Below are 18328 nucleotides of genomic sequence, written 5' to 3'. Positions count from 1 at the left end.
ACAGAACAATCGAAGCATGTGCTGTATCTCTCAGAGTTCAAATGGCATCTTTGTGACATTAAATTGTTACCTTCACTAAAAGACTATCATTTGCGCATAACAAATGTACAAATACCTTAAGGACATAGTGCAGAACAATTAAAAGATGTTTAAATCACATTCTTATTGTTAATGGGGTGTACTCCTTTCTTATACAGGTAGCACAATTCTGATGTCTGAGGAAGCCTTGAGTTATTGTCGAACATATCTCAGTTCCATTTCTTCTTTTCCCAATTAACCAAATTTTGGATTCTACTGTAATATACAAAACTCAGTTAAGGGTTTCTCAACCACTGGGTGCATGTGTATGTGTCTGCACATGTTTTTGATATGTTGCAAGAGATATGACATAAAAAACGACATCCATTTATTTGAAGCTGAATTATTTTGTGTACACATGAATACACAGTTTCACAATATACGACATTTTATATTCATAACAACTGCATTATATATCCAGAAATATGGCACCAACTTTCAACCAGTTATTCTTTAGCTTATCTCTTTTGATGACAGCCATGTCTGGGGGTTTTTCATAAGTATCTGATTTATTTTTTCTCTTTCAATGCCTTTTATTTCCATCTTGGGTATAACATTATTTATGATGTGTGAAAATCCATGACCTCCAAATTTAACCTGAAACATAAAATAATTAACAGTGCTATCCAATTTAATTTTTCAAATCTAAAAGCTGTTATTGGCTTTAAACAATTATTTCTTGCTCCTTCTCCAAAACTCTTTAGTGTAAAGTAGCTAAATGGGAACTTGTTATCAATTTCTACAGTTATTTACACAATATTTGCCTTATGTGACACTTTACTTGTAGCTGACATTTATGTATTCAGTAAATAACTAGTAAACAATGTTGAACATAATACAAAGGTGAGAAAATAAACAGCAGCATTTAGCAAGTGTGTGAGCTGTATGTCTGTAAGGCTGCTGTTGATGAGAAGCTCTTGGGTTTCCAGCTGGGCGGTCATGTTAAAATACTATGGCTGGAAACCCAAAAGCTTTTCATCAATGGTATATATGATGAATGTCAGCATTCATGAGAGGCCTGTTGTTGAAACTGTAGTAACAAATGAAAATCCAAGTCAGACCAGGATTCAGATCTAGATTTCCAACTTATTATGACCAGCCATCTTAACCATCAAGATATCTGAGGACACCCACAGGCTGACTCAAACTTTTATTTTCACTATTTCCATCAATGATTTTTGAACAGAGGAAGTGGGAATAGCATCACTAGTTTAAAATGTCAGCAGACGACAATGGCTTAGTGTGCCAAAAGGGGTATGTTTGAGAAGAACTAAATGTACCAGACACAAATGAGCAGATTGATGGGAACAAAATCAGTGAAAATGCAATAATACCTGTGAAAATCACTCAGATTTGCTGAACCTGCAATAGGATGAAAGTTTAATTAGAACAGAAAATCCATGACAAATGGGGACTAGAACCTGAACTTCCTGCTTATCAAGAACAGTTGTCTTAATCATTGAGCTCTCGGAGCATGCCTCCTGGCCTTCATTGTCACTGACATATCCAATTATTTTTTCAGAACACTACTACTAGAAATTCTCCCACGGAGTATATGGAAATAGCACCACTGGAGAAATGTCTCGGTCTAGCATTGATTTTCACTCATCACTATAGGTTCATTACATGGCAGTTTCAGTATATCTGAACAGTTTGAATTGACTCATATTTGCCATATTATTGGCAGAAAGCATCAGCGAGCACATCTCTTTTACTATACTGTGTATATCAGTCAATGCTCACAAACATTTTAATGGCTATTCTCCTAGCATATTCTGATGCAGCCATTGGCCAAGAAATATTTATGAGTAGTCAGTCCAGACTGGTATAGCCATCGAACAGTTTGTGTGGGCATTGTCCTGAGTGTGCTTAATAGTTTGTGGTTTACACTGACACAATTTCATGTCATTACATCTTCACTGTTTTCATCCCCCACTGATTTCCTTTTGTGGTATTTAATACTTTCCAGAGAAAAACTTCTGTTTATTTTGCAGTTTTCACTGTCATATAAAACACTGCATGGTAGACAGTATTTGTGACAACAAAGATGGATTAATAAAACTGTATAGCTAGAGAATTAGTCCCATCTGAAAGAAAAACATTTAATTTGCTGTGTAATGAGCTACAAATTAGGCAGTTCATAATACATATCGTGTTATTAAACTATTATATCATTTTTATCAGTTCCTTATTCATTGAGACTATCAGGGCAAAGTGGGTGGAACTTATTAGGAAGTCACAAAAATCTGACATTGCAGAACTTAAACAACAATGGGAATTGCAGGGGATGGTGGATCAGGGCAAAGTATGTGAAGGAATAATAGAGAAATTAAGAAGCCTGCCACATTTATTGTGACTTTCAATTCTCCAGTGCTGCCTGACCATATTGTGGCAGAGTTCCTCTGACTTACGGTTAGGGTTGGTGGTGAGTGTTCATCAGAGACAAGGGTATCATTAGGAGTGTCACAGGGAAGTGTGATAGGACCAATGTTGATCTTTATATACATTAAAGATTTGGCAGACAGGGTGGACAGCAATCTCTGATTGCTTGCTGATGATGCTGCAGTGTATGGCAAGGAGTCAAACTTGAGTGACTGTAGGAGGATACAAGTTGACTTAGACAAAATTTCTAGTTGGTGTGATGAATGGCAGCTAGCTCTAAATGTGGAAAAATGTAAGTAAATATGGATGAGTAGGAAAAGCAAACCCGTAATGTTTGGATACAGCATTAGCAGTGTCCTGCTTGACACAGTCATTTTGTTTAAATATCTGGGTGTAACATTGCAGAATGATATGAAATGGAATGAGCATGTGAGGACTGTGGTACGGAAGGCAAATGGTTGACTTTGGTCTATTGGAAGAACTTTAGGAAACTGTAGTTCATCTGTGAAGGAGACAACACATAGGACACCAGTGCAATCTATTCTTGATTACTGCTTGAGTGTTTGGGATCAGTACCAGGTCAAATTGAAAGAGTACATCAAAGCAATTCAGAGACAGGCTGCTAGATTTGTTACCAGTAGGTTTGAAAACACATAAGGGTTTGGAGATCATCAGGAACTCAAATGGGAATCCCTGGAGGGAAGGCTATGTTCTTTTCAAAGAACACTACTGAGCAAATTTAGAGGACCAGCATTTGAAGCTGACTGCCAAATGATACTGCTTATGCCAATATACACTGTGCATAAGGACCATGAAGATCAAATATGATAAATTAGGGCTCATACTGAGGCATATAGACAGTCATTTTTCTGTCTCACTATTTGCGAGTGGAACAGGAAAGGAAATGACTAGTAGTAATACAGGGTACCCTCCACCATGTGCTGTATGGTGGCCTGCAGAGTATTGATGTAGATGTAGATGAATTACCCTGGCCCTTCCTCCTTTTAGGGGTCTTTAGTGCACACAGTGCACTATGGGGCTTCTAACAGCACTTGCCCCAGTGGTCGGATACTTGAAGATCTTACACAAACAATAGACACCATATTGATGCATGTGGGTCAAGCTATGTATTTTAGCAGCACTATGGGTTTGTCTCTGGCCATAGGTCACTCCTTCTGCTAGCCTAATCTTGTAGACACTGCTCAGTGGGGAGTGGATGATGACTTTCATGGCAGCAACCTATAACCTATCCGGATCCACCTGCATGATGGAATAGATTCTGAAAGGAACAGCCAAGATGGCTGCTAGCCATTTTTGAACTGTGGTCTGGCATCCAGAACTGGGTGAATTGCATTACAGTTTTGATCCATCGCACTGCTGATGTGTCCCACCCAAAGTCAATGGTAATGCATAGGAGGCAGTCTATCCCTTGGTGGAATGATGAGTGTCACTCTGTAATCAGGGACAGGAGGGCAGCTGTGCACAGATTCAGTCAGTGCTCTACAGATGCAGACCTTGCAAACCTTTGAATGGCTTGGGCTTGGGCAAGAAGAATAATTTAGGAGAGTAAGCAGAGGTCTTGACAAGAGTTCCTGAACTCCATCAACAGGTCCACATCTGCCATCACAAGGATCTCAAGGCAGAACTCAAGACCACCAACAGCAGCTGCGCAGGACGAGGATTGTCTCTTAACATTGCTGAGAGAAATTGCTCAGACAATGGCAGGGCTGTCTCCTAACATCACCAAGAGACATTGCTCAGACAATGGCTCAATTACATAAGACCATCACGACCAATTTTAGCCAGGCTCCAACTTTCAGTCATTATCATGAGACACAGGAGAAGGTTGGTTTTGATTTCCATTCCAACAACACTGAGGAATGCAACCAGGCTTTCTCTCTAGGGGAGTTGGATTCTGCATTGTCAGTAGGTTGTGATACTTTGCTCAGTCACAAACTGATAATACACAACATGTTGAAAAGTTTGACCCACAATCAAAGGAGGTCCTCCTTCAGCTCTTTAATGAGATTTGGATGACAGGAGACTTTTCCAATTTGTGCAAAGAATCTGTTTTAATCCCCATTTTAAAACTAGGGAAGGATTGGACTAACTGTGATAGTTATTGTAGCATTAGTCTGACATGCTGTGTAGGAAAAATGCTGGAGTGTATGGTCAACCGACACCTAGTGTGGGCTCTCAAAGCCATGTCCCTACTAAGTCGCTCCCAGTGCAGCTTCAGGAGATATTGCTCCACACTCGATAACCTCACCCCACTTGAAGCAGTAAGAAAACAAACTTTCCACCATAAGCAAAACCTTACTGGTGTCTTCTTTAATTTGGAAAGGACCAACAATACTACCTGGAGGCATGATATTTTGTTGCATCTTTATCAGTGGGGGTTCTGTGGATGTCTGCCCACTTTCGTATAGACTTTCCTCTCAGACGGGTATTTTAGATACAATTTTGGGACTGTCCTGTCTAATTGTTTTAAGCAGCATAATGGTGTCGATCAAGGGAGTGTTCTAAGTGTCATGGTATTTGCCATTGTGACTGACAGTATTGCATCCTCAATAAGGCTTCCCATACTGTGTCCCTTGTTTGTGGACATCATCTCCATCTTGTAGGTATCCTTCATCTTGCAACAGATGCTCACCAATGGCATTTGATAATCAGGCAATTGGAGGAATGGTCTAATGCCACAGGTTTTTAATTTGTTTGGGAGAAAACAGTTTCTATTGATTTTAATCACTCTCGCTCAATTTTTCATTTACCTGGTTGAAAAATGGGGGCACTGTTCTCACTTTCAAGGAAAAATTGAAATATCTGGGCCTCACTTTTGATGAGAAGCTAATGTGGTTGCCACACCTTTAAAAACTGAAACAGAGACCTCTCAATGCTTTAAACATCCTTAAATGCGTCAGTCATAGGTTTTGGGGGGGGGGGGGGGGGCACATGTCTGCTCCAATTTTATAAGGCTCTTGTGTGACCCTGATTTGGATATGGATGCCAGGTTTATAGATCAGCAAGGCTTCATACCCCAAAATGCTGGATGTGGCTCACTGTGAGGGTATTAGGCCACAAGAGGGGCTTGTCACACGAATCCAGCTCCTAGCCTATGTGCATGTGCTGGTGAGCCTCTGCTGGCTATTTGATGTCTTCTCCTCATGGTAGGCCACGCATACAGGTCTTTATCCATTCCAAAATTGCTAGCATCCCTAGCATCCATCTCTCTTGTACAGCTGCCACTGAAATGGCTGTTTTGTCACTGTCCATGGGCAAGAAGGCAGTTTAGGATTCTTTCTGAGGAGAGCCTTACATTACTGAAGGTGAGTGTCACAAGCCATGGGTGGAGTAAGGGATCCTCCTGGCTACTACAGAGTCCCATATCACTTTTCAGATTGACAGCTTACAGGAAGAATAGTACCCCAGACAACACATTTAAAATTAAATTTAATGAGATTTTACATTACCATCTGAATTTTATTATTGTTTACATGGACAGGTTCATTATTGTCCTCAGGATAGAGCTCCCAGAGCAGTTTTCAATTTATTACTCTCAATTATTTGCTCTCCTGAGAGCACTAGAGCAGATTAGATGGTTCATGGCAAGAAATTCCTCATCTCCTCAGATTGTTCATGAGACCCAGAAAATATTAGATACAGGCTCCCAGGTAGATGCTATTTTTCTTGACTTCCGGAAGGTGTTCGATACAGTTCCGCACTGTCGCCTGATAAACAATGTAAGAGCCTACGGAATATCAGACCAGCTGTGTGGCTGGATTGAAGAGTTTTTAGCAAACAGAACACAGCATGTTGTTATCAATGGAGAGACGTCTACAGAAGTTAAAGTAACCTCTGGCGTGCCACAGGGGAGTGTTATGGGACCATTGCTTTTCACAATATATATAAATGACCTAGTAGATAGTGTCGGAATTTCCATGCGGCTTTTCGCGGATGATGCTGTAGTATACAGAGAAGTTGCAGCATTAGAAAATTGTAGCGAAATGCAGGAAGATCTGCAGCGGATAGGCACTTGGTGCAGGGAGTGGCAACTGACCCTTAACATAGACAAATGTAATGTATTGCGAATACATAGAAAGAAGGATCCTTTATTGTATGATTATATGATAGCGGAACAAACACTGGTAGCAGTTACTTCTGTAAAATATCTGGGAGTATGCGTGCGGAACGATTTGAAGTGGAATGATCATATAAAATTAATTGTTGGTAAGGCGGGTACCAGGTTGAGATTCATTGGGAGAGTGCTTAGAAAATGTAGTCCATCAACAAAGGAGGTGGCTTACAAAACACTCGTTCGACCTATACTTGAGTATTGCTAATCAGTGTGGGATCCGTACCAGATCAGTCTGACGGAGGAGATAGAGAAGATCCAAAGAAGAGCGGCGCGTTTTGTCACAGGGTTATTTGGTAACCGTGATAGCGTTACGGAGATGTTTAATAAACTCAAGTGGCAGACTCTGCAAGAGAGGCGCTCTGCATCGCGGTGTAGCTTGCTGTCCAGGTTTCGAGAGGGTGCGTTTCTGGATGAGGTATCGAATATATTGCTTCCCCCTACTTATACCTCCCGAGGAGATCACGAATGTAAAATTAGAGAGATTAGAGCGCGCACGGAGGCTTTCAGACAGTCGTTCTTCCCGCGAACCATACGCGACTGGAACAGGAAAGGGAGGTAATGACAGTGGCACGTAAAGTGCCCTCCGCCACACACCGTTGGGTGGCTTGCGGAGTATCAATGTAGATGTAGATGTAGAAGTGCCCTTCTCGCTATTGGCCAGTTGTATCCAGCAGCTCACATGGTATAAGACGTGCAGGATGCTCTTCTATGACAAAGGCAGGACAAGGAAATAATTTTCTTCTGGGTTCCAGGGCATATAGGAATCTGGGGAAACAAACTCACTGATGCAGCTGCCAAGGAGGCTTCCTCCTTTCCACCTTCTGCTTGCTGTTCAGTCCCCTGCAGGCTGTTATCTCATTTGTGCCCAAGAAGACCATATGATGGTGGGGGCCCAGTGGTTGGAAGTGAGGAATAATAAGCTACATTCCATAAAACCTTCAGTGGGATTGTAGCTTCCCTCTTTCCAACCATGCCAAGCTGAAGAAGTAGCCCATACACAATTTAGAGTGAGACATTGACCACTGATGCATGGCTTTCTCTTATGTCATGAGGAGCCACCAATGTGTCACAGATGTGGTACACATGTGTGAATGTGACATATTTTAATTGATTGTGTCTTATATGACAACTTGATGGTTTGTCTGGATCTCCCACTTGCCCTCCATTTTAACTGACAGTGAGGCAAGTTGGTTCTTGTTTTAAGATTTTATGTGATGTCTGGAACTCTTCAAAAAACATTGGGTGTGAGATTTTAATGTGTCATAGGGTGACTCAGTCACCCATTATTTCAAAGTAGTCATTCAGCCAAAGTCACCTGTCCCCTTCTCTGCATATGGTGGTCACAGAGCTATCTACTCCTCTTACGTTAAAAGATAATCCTCACCTCGGCATTGACCAACCTACCCCGCAACATCACTACCCAATTACTGGTAGGCAGGACAAGGAAATAATGTACTGGTTATTTTATCCTTGATTTTATTGTATTGTGTTTTATCTGACTTTCATTGAGGGCATTTCTGATGCCCATCGCATCAGGGTTGTCTTTTAAATTCTTCTGTGTGAAAGCAACCTGATTTTCTGATTTATTGTTATTTTTCAATAGATTTTCACCTTGCTTGTCACTATATCATTCATGGAAGGGAACTGATGACCTCACTGTTTAGCAGACTCACCCACAAAATCATCATAATAATCATCATCCCTGGCCTGGATGTGTGTACGAATTCTGTTGGGAAGGGTTTCATAGAGACATCATATCTTCCCCTGAAGCAAGCTGACCCATAACTATTGTAACTCATCTTAATATACTGGGATGGAATTGACATCAAAGATGGTCCCACACATGTTCTATTTGGGGCACATCTGGTGATCTTACTGGCCATAAGAGTACCTTAACATCATGCAGACAGTTCATAGAAACACATGCCACGAGTGGAAGCATGTCCTGTTGAAAAGTGGGACCACAATATTGTTGAAAGAGAGGTAGCACATCAGGATGCAGGACATACATCTGTGCTCTCAGAATTCCCTCCATCACTACCAGCCATGACCCGATGTCATAATCGATGGCTCCCCACACTGTGACACCTGGAGCAACAATTCTGCGCCTCTCAAAAACATTGGAAGAATGAAACCTCTCCCTAGGTTGCTGTCATACTCCCCAATGATGGTCATCTGAGTTAGAGCAGAACCACAATTCATTGCTGAACACAATGCAATGCCATTCATCAGCAGTCCTTACTTATTGGTAATGCCACCACTCCAAATGCAGTCACTTATGTTGTGGTGTTAACAGCAGCTTATATATGGTACTGAAAGTCCCTATTCTAGCTGCTACTAACCTCTCACCCATGGCGCATGATAATAAAGAATGTTTCATGGACACCACTTCTTGTACTCAGATTGCAGGTGCAAATGTGAGATGTTATGGTGTGCTTGGTGCACAATGTGGCAGTCCTCCCTTGTGTGTGACAGATATGCTCAATTGGAACCTTGACAACAAGTATGTCGCAGTGCAAATGCTCCCAAAATCTGGATACTGAATGATTCGATGAGCCAGTCAACTGGAGACCCACAATAAGGCCTCTTACAAACACTGTCAGATGCTGATAATGCTATCTCACATGAGTATGTCCTTCACAGTGATCACTTGCCATCTGAAACTGTTCACACCCCTTATATACCCTGCTGGGCCCGGTAATAACACTAAACATTAATAACACAAATGGATTCTCATGGGTGTTCTATCTGACACAGAGAATTGCAACACTAATCTCATATATACCCACCAATGCTGTGTATGTGTATGAAGTAACACTGACAGTGGCCATGTCTTCTGGATTGTTTTTTTTTTTTAATTTTTTTTTTTTTTTTTTTTAGCCAGTGTATTTCACAAAATGGGATATTTGTGCCAGTGGAGTTGAGAAAGAGCTGAAACCACTATAACTGAACAGAGCTGTTGGAATCCCTTCTTATTCTATAGTGCATTTCTGGCTGGTCCCGTAATCTACCATAGATCCCTTGAACAAAAAACTGTGCCCAATATTTGGAAGAAAGCACAGGTCACAGCTGTCTACTAGAAGGGCAGCAGAAGTGATTCATAAAACCACCATCCAGTATCCTTGACACCCATTTGTTGTAGAATGTTAGATCATATTCTGAGCTCAAACATAAATAGAAATCTTGGACAGAATGACCTCCTCCATGCCAATCAGCATATATTCTGAAAATATTGATCATGTGGAACATAACTCTCACTTTCCTCAAATGATATTCGGAAAGAGTTGGATCAAGGCAGGCAGGTAGATGCAATATTTCTCAATTTCCAAAAAGGATTTGAGTCTGTACCACAACTACACTTATTACTGAAACTATTGTCATATGGGGTACCAAGCCAAATTTGTGACTGCATTGAGGATTGCTTGGTAGGGAGAACACAGTGTGTTATCTTGGACAGATTGTAATTGACAGATGTAGCAGTAGCTTCACGTGTGGCCCCAGGGAAGTCTGTTGGTTCCTTTGCTGTTCATGTTTTATATTAATAACTTTGCAGATGATATTAACAGCAAATTCACACTTTTTGCAGTTGATACAGTCATGTATCATGAAGTACTGTATGAAAAAAAGCTGCACAAATATTCATTTGGATCTTGAAAATATTTCAAAATGATCCAAAGGCTAGCAACTAGATTTAAATATCCAGAAATGTACCATTGTGCACTTCAAAAAGAATAACATAGTTTACTAGGATTACAGAATTAGTGAGACAATTGGGATCAGTAGACTCATACAAATACCTGGGTGTAACATATCTACATGTACATCCACATCTACATACGTACTCCACAAGCCACTGTACAGTGCTTGGCAGAGGGTGCCCTACATCACTACTAGCATTCCCTTTTCTCTTCCTCTTGCAAATAGAGTGAGGGGAAAAGATGGCTGCCTATATGCTTCCATCTGTGTTCTAATTGTCTCATATTTATCTTTTTGGTGCTTGGGCAAAATGTACGTTGTGGCAGTGGAATTGTTCTGTAGTCAGCTTAAAATGCCAGTTATCTAAATTTTCTCAATATATGTTCTCAAAAACAATGCCACCTTCCCTACGGGGATTCCCATTTGAGTTCCTGAAGCATCTCCATAATATTTGTGTGTTGTTCAAACCTACGAGTAACAAATCTAGGAGCCCATCTCTGAATTGCTTCAGCATCTTTCTTTAATGTGACCTGATTTGGCCCCCAAACACTCAAACAGTGCTCAGGAACACTTTGTGCTAACATCCTATATGTGGTCTACAGATAAAATACACTTTCCCATATTTCTCCCAATAAATCAGAGTCAACTATTTGCCTTCCCTACCATAATCTTCACATCCTCGTTCCGTTTCATATTGCTTTGCAATGTTACAACTAGATATTTAAACAAAATGACTGTGTCAAGCAGCACACTACTAATGCTGTATTAGAACATTATGGGTTTGTTTTTCCTACTCATCCACATTAACTTACACTTTTCTACATTTAGGGCTAGCTGCCATTAATCACACCAAGTAGAAATTTTGTCTAAGTCATCTTGTATCCTCCTACAGTAACTCAACTTCGACCCCTTTCTGCACGCCACAGAATCATCAACAAACAACTGCAGATTGCTGCCCATCCTTTCCACAACATTATTTATGTATACAGAAAATCACAGTGGTCCTGTCACACTTTCCTGGGGCACTTCTGATGATACCCCTGTCTCTGATGAACACTCTCTGTCGGGGACAACATATTGAGTTCCATTACTTAAGCAGTCTTCAAGCCATCACATATCTGCAGACCTATTCCTAATGCTCATATCTTCATTAACAGTCTGCAGTGGGGTACTGTGTCAAATGCTTTTGGGAAATATAGAAATATGGAATCTGCCTGTTGCCTCTCGTCCGTAGTTTGCAGTATATCATGTGAGAAAATGGCAAGCTGATTTTTGCATGAGTGATGCTTTCTAGAACAGTGATGATTCATGAACATAAGCTTTTTGATCTTAAGGAAACTTATTATACTTGAATTCAGAGTATGTTCAAGAATTCTGCAGCAGACCAATGTTAACTATATTGGTCTGTTACTGGTCTGTAATTTTGTGTGTCTGTTTAATTACCCTTCTTATATACAGCAGTCACCTGCTCTTTCACCCAGTCACTTGGTACTTTGCATTGGGTGAGAGATTCATGCTAAATGCAAGCTAAGAAAGGGATGAATGATGTAGAGTAGAACTTGTAAAACAGAATTGGAATTCCATCTGGACCTGCCAACTTATTTGTTTCTAACTCTTTCAGTTGTTTCTGAATGCCAGGGATGCTTATTGCTGTCATTCATATGAGACACTGTACAATGGTTAAATGATGGTATGTTTTCATGAGTCTCTGACATGAACAATTTCTTAAATGCAAAATTTAAAACTTCAGTTTTTGCTTTGATATCTTTGACTGCCACACCAGATTGGTCAACGAGTGTCTGGACCGACACCTGAGACTCACTTGGTGGTTTTACGGACCAGAATTTTCTCAGGTCCTCAGCCAGATCACTTGCTAAACTATGATGTTGGTATTTGTTGTATGCTTCCGGCATAGATCTTTTCATGGATGCACGAATCTCTACTAACCTTTGCCTGACTTTAGAGAGAGAGAGAGAGAGAGAAGGTGGGGGGGGGGGGGATGGGGGAGATGGGGGGGGGGGGGGAGAGAGAGAGAGAGCGAGAGAGAGAGAGAGAGAGAGAGAGAGAGAGAGAGAGAGAGAGAGACGAGAGAGAGAGAGAGAGAGAGAGAGAGAGAGAAAGAGAGAGAGAGAGTGAGTCAGTGAGAGCGGGGGGTAAGATTACAAGCGGTTGCATCAGCCACGATTTGTTGACTGATAATGACGTTTTGTCTGTGTCAATTATAGCTATAAAATTCCAATCACCTTAAGAAAGAAGACCAGAGAACTGCCAAAAAAAATTGTATCAACAGTGACAAGAATTTCATATTGTATCAATAATGATGGACCTGATGAATTGAAAGAGGACCTGACAACTACAACGAAGAACATCAGAAAAGATAAGTACAAACCATTTGCAAAATTAATTTTTCTTGGTGGACTCATATGATTGCTAGCAAAATGAATAGAGACAAGGGTAGTGTTGTAGATGTGAAAGCTGTCGGACCCAGCCAAGACAAGTTTGAACCAAGTGAAAGTGTAGAAAGCAAAGAAACAGTGAAAACTGATATTTTGCAGTTGAATTTATTAAAATTAGGGGAAGTGAAGATGGACAACAATAGCAAATTTAGTGCAGTTAATGATCACCTAACAGAAATAAAAACAGATAACAATAGCAAGTTTAGTGCAGTTAATGATCAGTTAGCAAAAAAATTTACTTCACTAAAAGGACAATTAAATGAACTGAAAACTGAAAACAAGGACAAAATGGATAGGGTACAGTATCTAATAGACCAACTTAGCAATCAGGTTTCGGAGCTGAAAAATGGGTTGTCAGATGGATTAAAAAGTGTGAATGAAAAAGTCAATGTATTAGAAAATAAATGTATTGTTTTGGAAAATGAATTAGTTGCACAATCTTTGCAATAGGAGAAGAATGTTAATGACATCAGAGTTCAACACAAGGTAGTAGAGGAAAAAAGGGAACAGAACTTCAGTAGATTAGATAAAAAAAAATTTAAATGTTGAAAACCGTATGCTAGATAATGTAAATGCTTTAGATCAAAAAATTTCAGTAGTTAAGGAAAATTGTATTCACAAAAATTTTCATTCAAATGATGGTATTGCGTGGTCCAACATCCCAATCAAAAGTTTTCCATCAGACAATTTACATCCACTGGATTTTCTACGCCACTGTAGAGATAGTTTTGTGTTGGGCATGAGTGATGACCAAAAATTTAAATTTGTTGAAAGGTGTCTTGAAGGCAAAGCTCTGTCATGGGCAAATCTAAATTTAAGTCATTGGGAGACATATCAGAGTTTTGAAAAAAGTTTTTTAAATAAATTTTGGTCAGAAGCTGAACAAGGGAGAATTAAAAGTGAATTTCATGGTCTGGGATGGGTGATGGTAACTTGAAGAATGCAAGTACAAATCAGACAATGAGTGTACTTAAAACCCTTGTGCACAGGGCATATACAGTGTCAGATGCAGAGAATTTGCCTATGGAACTTGCACATTTGAGGATGGTGTTCAGAGACAATGGATGCTCGAGGCGGCAAATTAACAGGGCCTTCTCAACTAGAGCCAGGAACCAGGAAGTGGATAAAGAGGAGAACACGCATGCCAAGTCCCTAGCTTTTATTCTCTTCTTTGGAAATATCTCCTTCAAGATAGTGACGATTCTTAATAATTTTCATGTGAAAGTGGTTTTTAGTATGCCTTCTAAGATTTTGGATTTGCTGGGATTGGTGAAGGATGATTTGTTACTGTGGAAGGTGGGAAATTACAAAATACCGTGTCAATGTGGTGTGGCCTATATAGGACAGACAACATATACAGTCGAAGAGTGTTGTACAGAACATCAACGTTGCACTCGTCTACTGCAACCCAGTAAGTCTGCAGTTGCAGAACATTGTATTTCTAATGGACATTCAATGGAGTACGACAACACTTTGATTTTGGCCACAGCAACAACTTTTTGGGACTCCATTCTGAAAGAATCCATTGAAATATACATTACGGAAAATCTAATGAACTGTGACAGTGGTTACCAATTGAATAACACATGGAATTCTGTCATCTCTGAAATTTGCTCGAGACGAAGACACCAGAAGACTTCGATAGCTGTGGTCAGCAACAATACCAATTGCAGCTGAGTATTGCAGTTCCACCAGTGAGGGCACTGTCACTGGGTGGTGTGGCCCTTCTGTCTCCGCGACTGCATCGCATGCACGGCAGTACTATCAGTGCCCTATATAAGACGGAGTGGGGAAAGTCTTCGTCAGTCCTCGTTCAGCTCACCTGAAGATGGCTGGCAGTTTTCCAGCCAAAATATCATGAAATGAAGTTTACAACAACTGGCTGCAAGCCCAAAATCTTTTTGAACAGTTGATTCGCTGGGAAAATTTCAAATTTTACATTTTATGTTGTATGGAAAGCTACATGATCAAACTATTTTCTTTATTATTATTATTATTATTATTACTATAGGTATCATTATATACTTTTCAAGTTGTATAAACTATTACCATCAACAGTATACAAAATGCTCAAAGATGAAAAAAATAAACAAACAAATAAAAACTGTCACAGCAGAATTAGGTGGCTGGTAAAAACAACCAAAAATTAACTTTATTTCACCTAGGCCTGTTATACTCAACTAGATAACTCTAATGACACACTCAATTTCAACATCAATAGAGACAATATTCTTCTCTCTCTCTCTCTCTCTCTCCTATGGCATCTAATCCATCTTTCCGATATATGTTCCATGACTCGCTGTGTATCTTAGAGCTTTCTCCTTTGGGTTTCAGCCAGCTCTCAGCCCCAAGAATAATTTGAGCACGAGAACTTCCCTGGAAGGCAGTAAATTTGGGAACTTGGTTACGAATACTTTGACAATATACTGCTAAGATTTCGAGAGCTGAAGTGACCTTACTCTGAACATGGTCTGATTTCACTATCCGTGTATCAACTGGTTAGCATTTGTCACAGTACCTCAAACCACAGCCTGGCTTTAAAAAAATCCCCACGTGCACTCCACAAGTACTCTACTAGCCAAGTAGCTGCTACCTTCATGGAGTGCACTGCTGACGCATTGAGGGGAGTCCACCAATTCCCCGCCCAATTACGCAGGTACAGAAATCAGCAACTGAGATCATCACATAGTTGACAAAGCCTTTGGTCGAGACCTCCACTTGGCTCTAAACCAAAAGACACTGATTAACTCTTGGAATAATGCAGACAACTGCACCCTGCACGCGTGATAGCTGTAGGCAAGGCTGCCTCCACATCTCGGATGAGGCCTCTGGTAGACATACTGAGTGTAAATCAGCTTTCTTTCCAGCCCTGAACCATATCTTACTATGGGACTCCATAATGTGCCTGAAGGTGGAGCTCCTGACAACTAGCAAACCCCGGCCCACATGTGCCTGCTCTGACTCTGCTGAAGGAATGGCCAGATATTCGCTCACAGGGCAAATAGGCAAGGCCAAATGGCCAGCCTCCACCTCGAGGGATGCAAATGCACTATCACCTACCTCTCACCCTGCTGTGAGGGCAGATCCATCATATTGTGTACACTAAGGGGTGTCTTGGCAGCAGAGCTTGTGGACCAAACAACTGACACCTGAGGAGTTCCATATGATGTGCCAGATTATCTGCCACTGCTGCACCCCAAGGCAGCAGTCTGCAGGCAGCTGAGCATAGCCAAAAGCACATTCAGCTGAAGGTGAATTGCAGCCAGTTCCTCCTGCATCCACACAAATTGTAAGGATATAAAATGGGACATTCAGATACAATCCGTCACAGGTAAAGCATGTTGCAAACCTCAGTTCACTGGCAGAAAGATTCAGTCAGTCTACAAAGGAGATTGCATACAAATGGCTGGTTTGACTCATCCAAGAATATTTCTCAATTATGTGGAATCTGTGGTGTCACCGCCAGACACCACACTTGCTAGGTGGTAGCCTTTAAATCGGCTGCGGTCCGTTAGTATACGTCGGACCCGCGTGTCACCACTGTCAGTGATTGCAAACCGAGCGCCGCCACACGGCAGGTCTAGAGAGACTTCCTAGCACTCGCCCCAGTTGTACAGCCTACTTTGTTAGTGATGGTTCACTGACAAATTATGCTCTCATTTGCCGAGACGATAGTTAGCACAGCCTTCAGCTACGTCATTTGCTACGACCTAGCAAGGCGCCATGTTCAGTTGCTATTGATATTGTAAATAATGTACAGACAAGAGCTACGTTCAACATTAATGGATTAAAGTTAAGTATTCTACCATTTACCTCCTTTTTTCTAAGTTCTAATTACCTTGTCCTGTTCCAGACCTCACGCCAGCCTGCGTGAGCTAAAACGTGTGCCTTTCAGCTTCCTCTCATAGTGGGTTGGCTCTCTTGCCAATCCACAACATTTGGCGACGATGCCAATTCACGTTCGTAACTATACTGCCCTGATTTACATGTGTAATGGCTTCGCCACAATCTCCAGATGTACTGTCCGAATTTTATCGCTTACAGAATCAGCAGACGCAGGCCTTACTGGATGTCCTTGGACAGCTTGTCCAGGGTCAATGTGCAATGCAAAACGATGCGGCAGCCACAACACGCTGTTGCACTAACTTTTCGTCCTTTTGATGCTGCACTGGAAAGCTGGACGGAGTGGTCACGCCAATTTGGATTCCATCTCGCCGCCTACATAATTCAAGGTAATGAGCGGTAGCCTTTTCTCCTTTCCTCCGTAGGCATCCAAATGTACCGTGTGATAGTGAAATTATTTCCCCGACGCGAAATAGCAACTCTGTCCTACGACGAAATTTTGTCTGCATTAGATGCATATTTCAAAGAATCAGTCAATGTAGTTGCAAAAAGGTATACCTTCTTTCATACAAAAGGTACGGCCGGTCAAACTAATCGGGAGTGGGTTGCAACCTTGCAAGGCCTTATTAGGGATTGTGCTTTTGAGTGTCAATGTGGACTCCCTTATTCAGATACTATGGTACGTGATGCGATTGCACAGAACATTTCTGATGTTCGTAGCTCAGATCAGACACTCACAACTGTTCCAGGCCCTTTGCTTCGCGCCGAATTCGAACCAAGGATACTCCAGCTTGTGAAACTTCGCCCATGGAAATTCATGTAGTTCATTCCACTCCACCCAGTGCCACTCTCTCTAACAGTGACTGTGTTCGTCCCACAAATAGTGTGCGTCAACATCGACGGAAATCCCATCATGTCACAAGTGATTTTGTACCAGTGTCAGTTAACGTTGCACGAAACAGTTGCTCTTGTCGTCAGCAGGACAATAAACTTTTTGTAGACTTGGACATTAACGGCAAAGTGATACCATTCCAGCTCCATACCGGAGCTGCAGCTTCACTGATCAATCAAGACACGTACAAACAGCTGGGCACACCTCCGTTGCGTGCCGCAAATGTTAAGCTAACTACATATTCAGGTCACGGGCTCCCTGTGTTAGGACAGTGCAGCCTTCTTGCAACATACAAAGGACAAACAAAACTTCTGTCATTGTACGTCCTTCGTTCTTCTGCAGTGAACTTGTTTGGTTTCGATTTGTTTCAGTTGTTTAACTTGTCTATAGTCAATCAGGTCCTATCAGTGAACCAGACTGTGCCTTCAGACAGTGTTTCTTGTCTATGTGAAGAGTTTGCAGACATTTTTGCACCGGGCCTTGGTTGCGCTAAGAACTATAAAGCACATTTGGAACTGAAAGCAATGTTCCCCAAGCATTGTGTGATGAGGTCGCAAAAACATTACGATTTGGAATCACAAGGTGTAATTGAACGTGTGCAGGCTTCTCTCTGGTTATCACCCTTAGTAATTTTGCAAAAACCTTCTGGAACATTGAGACTTTGCGTGGACTTCAAGGCAACAGTGAATCCACAACTAGTGACTGCAACTTTTCCTTTACCCCACCCGGAAGATCTTTTTGACAAACTGTGCCCGGGTAAATATTTTTTGAAGTTGGACCTAGCGGATGCGTACTTGCAAATACCGGTGGACGAAGACTCCCAGCGTGTTTTCGTGGTTAACATGC

The 18328-nt window shown here is 41.3% G+C and overlaps 1 protein-coding gene across 1 annotated transcript in view; it reads right to left on the bottom strand.

Moving 5' to 3' along the window:
- Positions 1-389: 389 nt before the first annotated feature.
- Positions 390-18328, bottom strand: part of LOC124722997 (phosphotriesterase-related protein) — a 239160-nt gene continuing 221221 nt past the window's right edge. The window contains exon 7 of the mRNA XM_047248171.1: positions 390-675. Within this exon, the coding sequence (XP_047104127.1) occupies positions 532-675 (144 nt within the window). The 3' untranslated portion in view covers positions 390-531. The remainder of the gene's footprint in view (positions 676-18328) is intronic.

The sequence above is a fragment of the Schistocerca piceifrons genome, chromosome X (genome assembly GCF_021461385.2).
Source record: "Schistocerca piceifrons isolate TAMUIC-IGC-003096 chromosome X, iqSchPice1.1, whole genome shotgun sequence".
Taxonomy (NCBI): Eukaryota; Metazoa; Arthropoda; class Insecta; order Orthoptera; family Acrididae; genus Schistocerca; species Schistocerca piceifrons.
The sequence above is the reverse complement of the archived record's forward strand: the minus strand, read 5'-3'. Positions and strand labels throughout refer to the sequence as shown.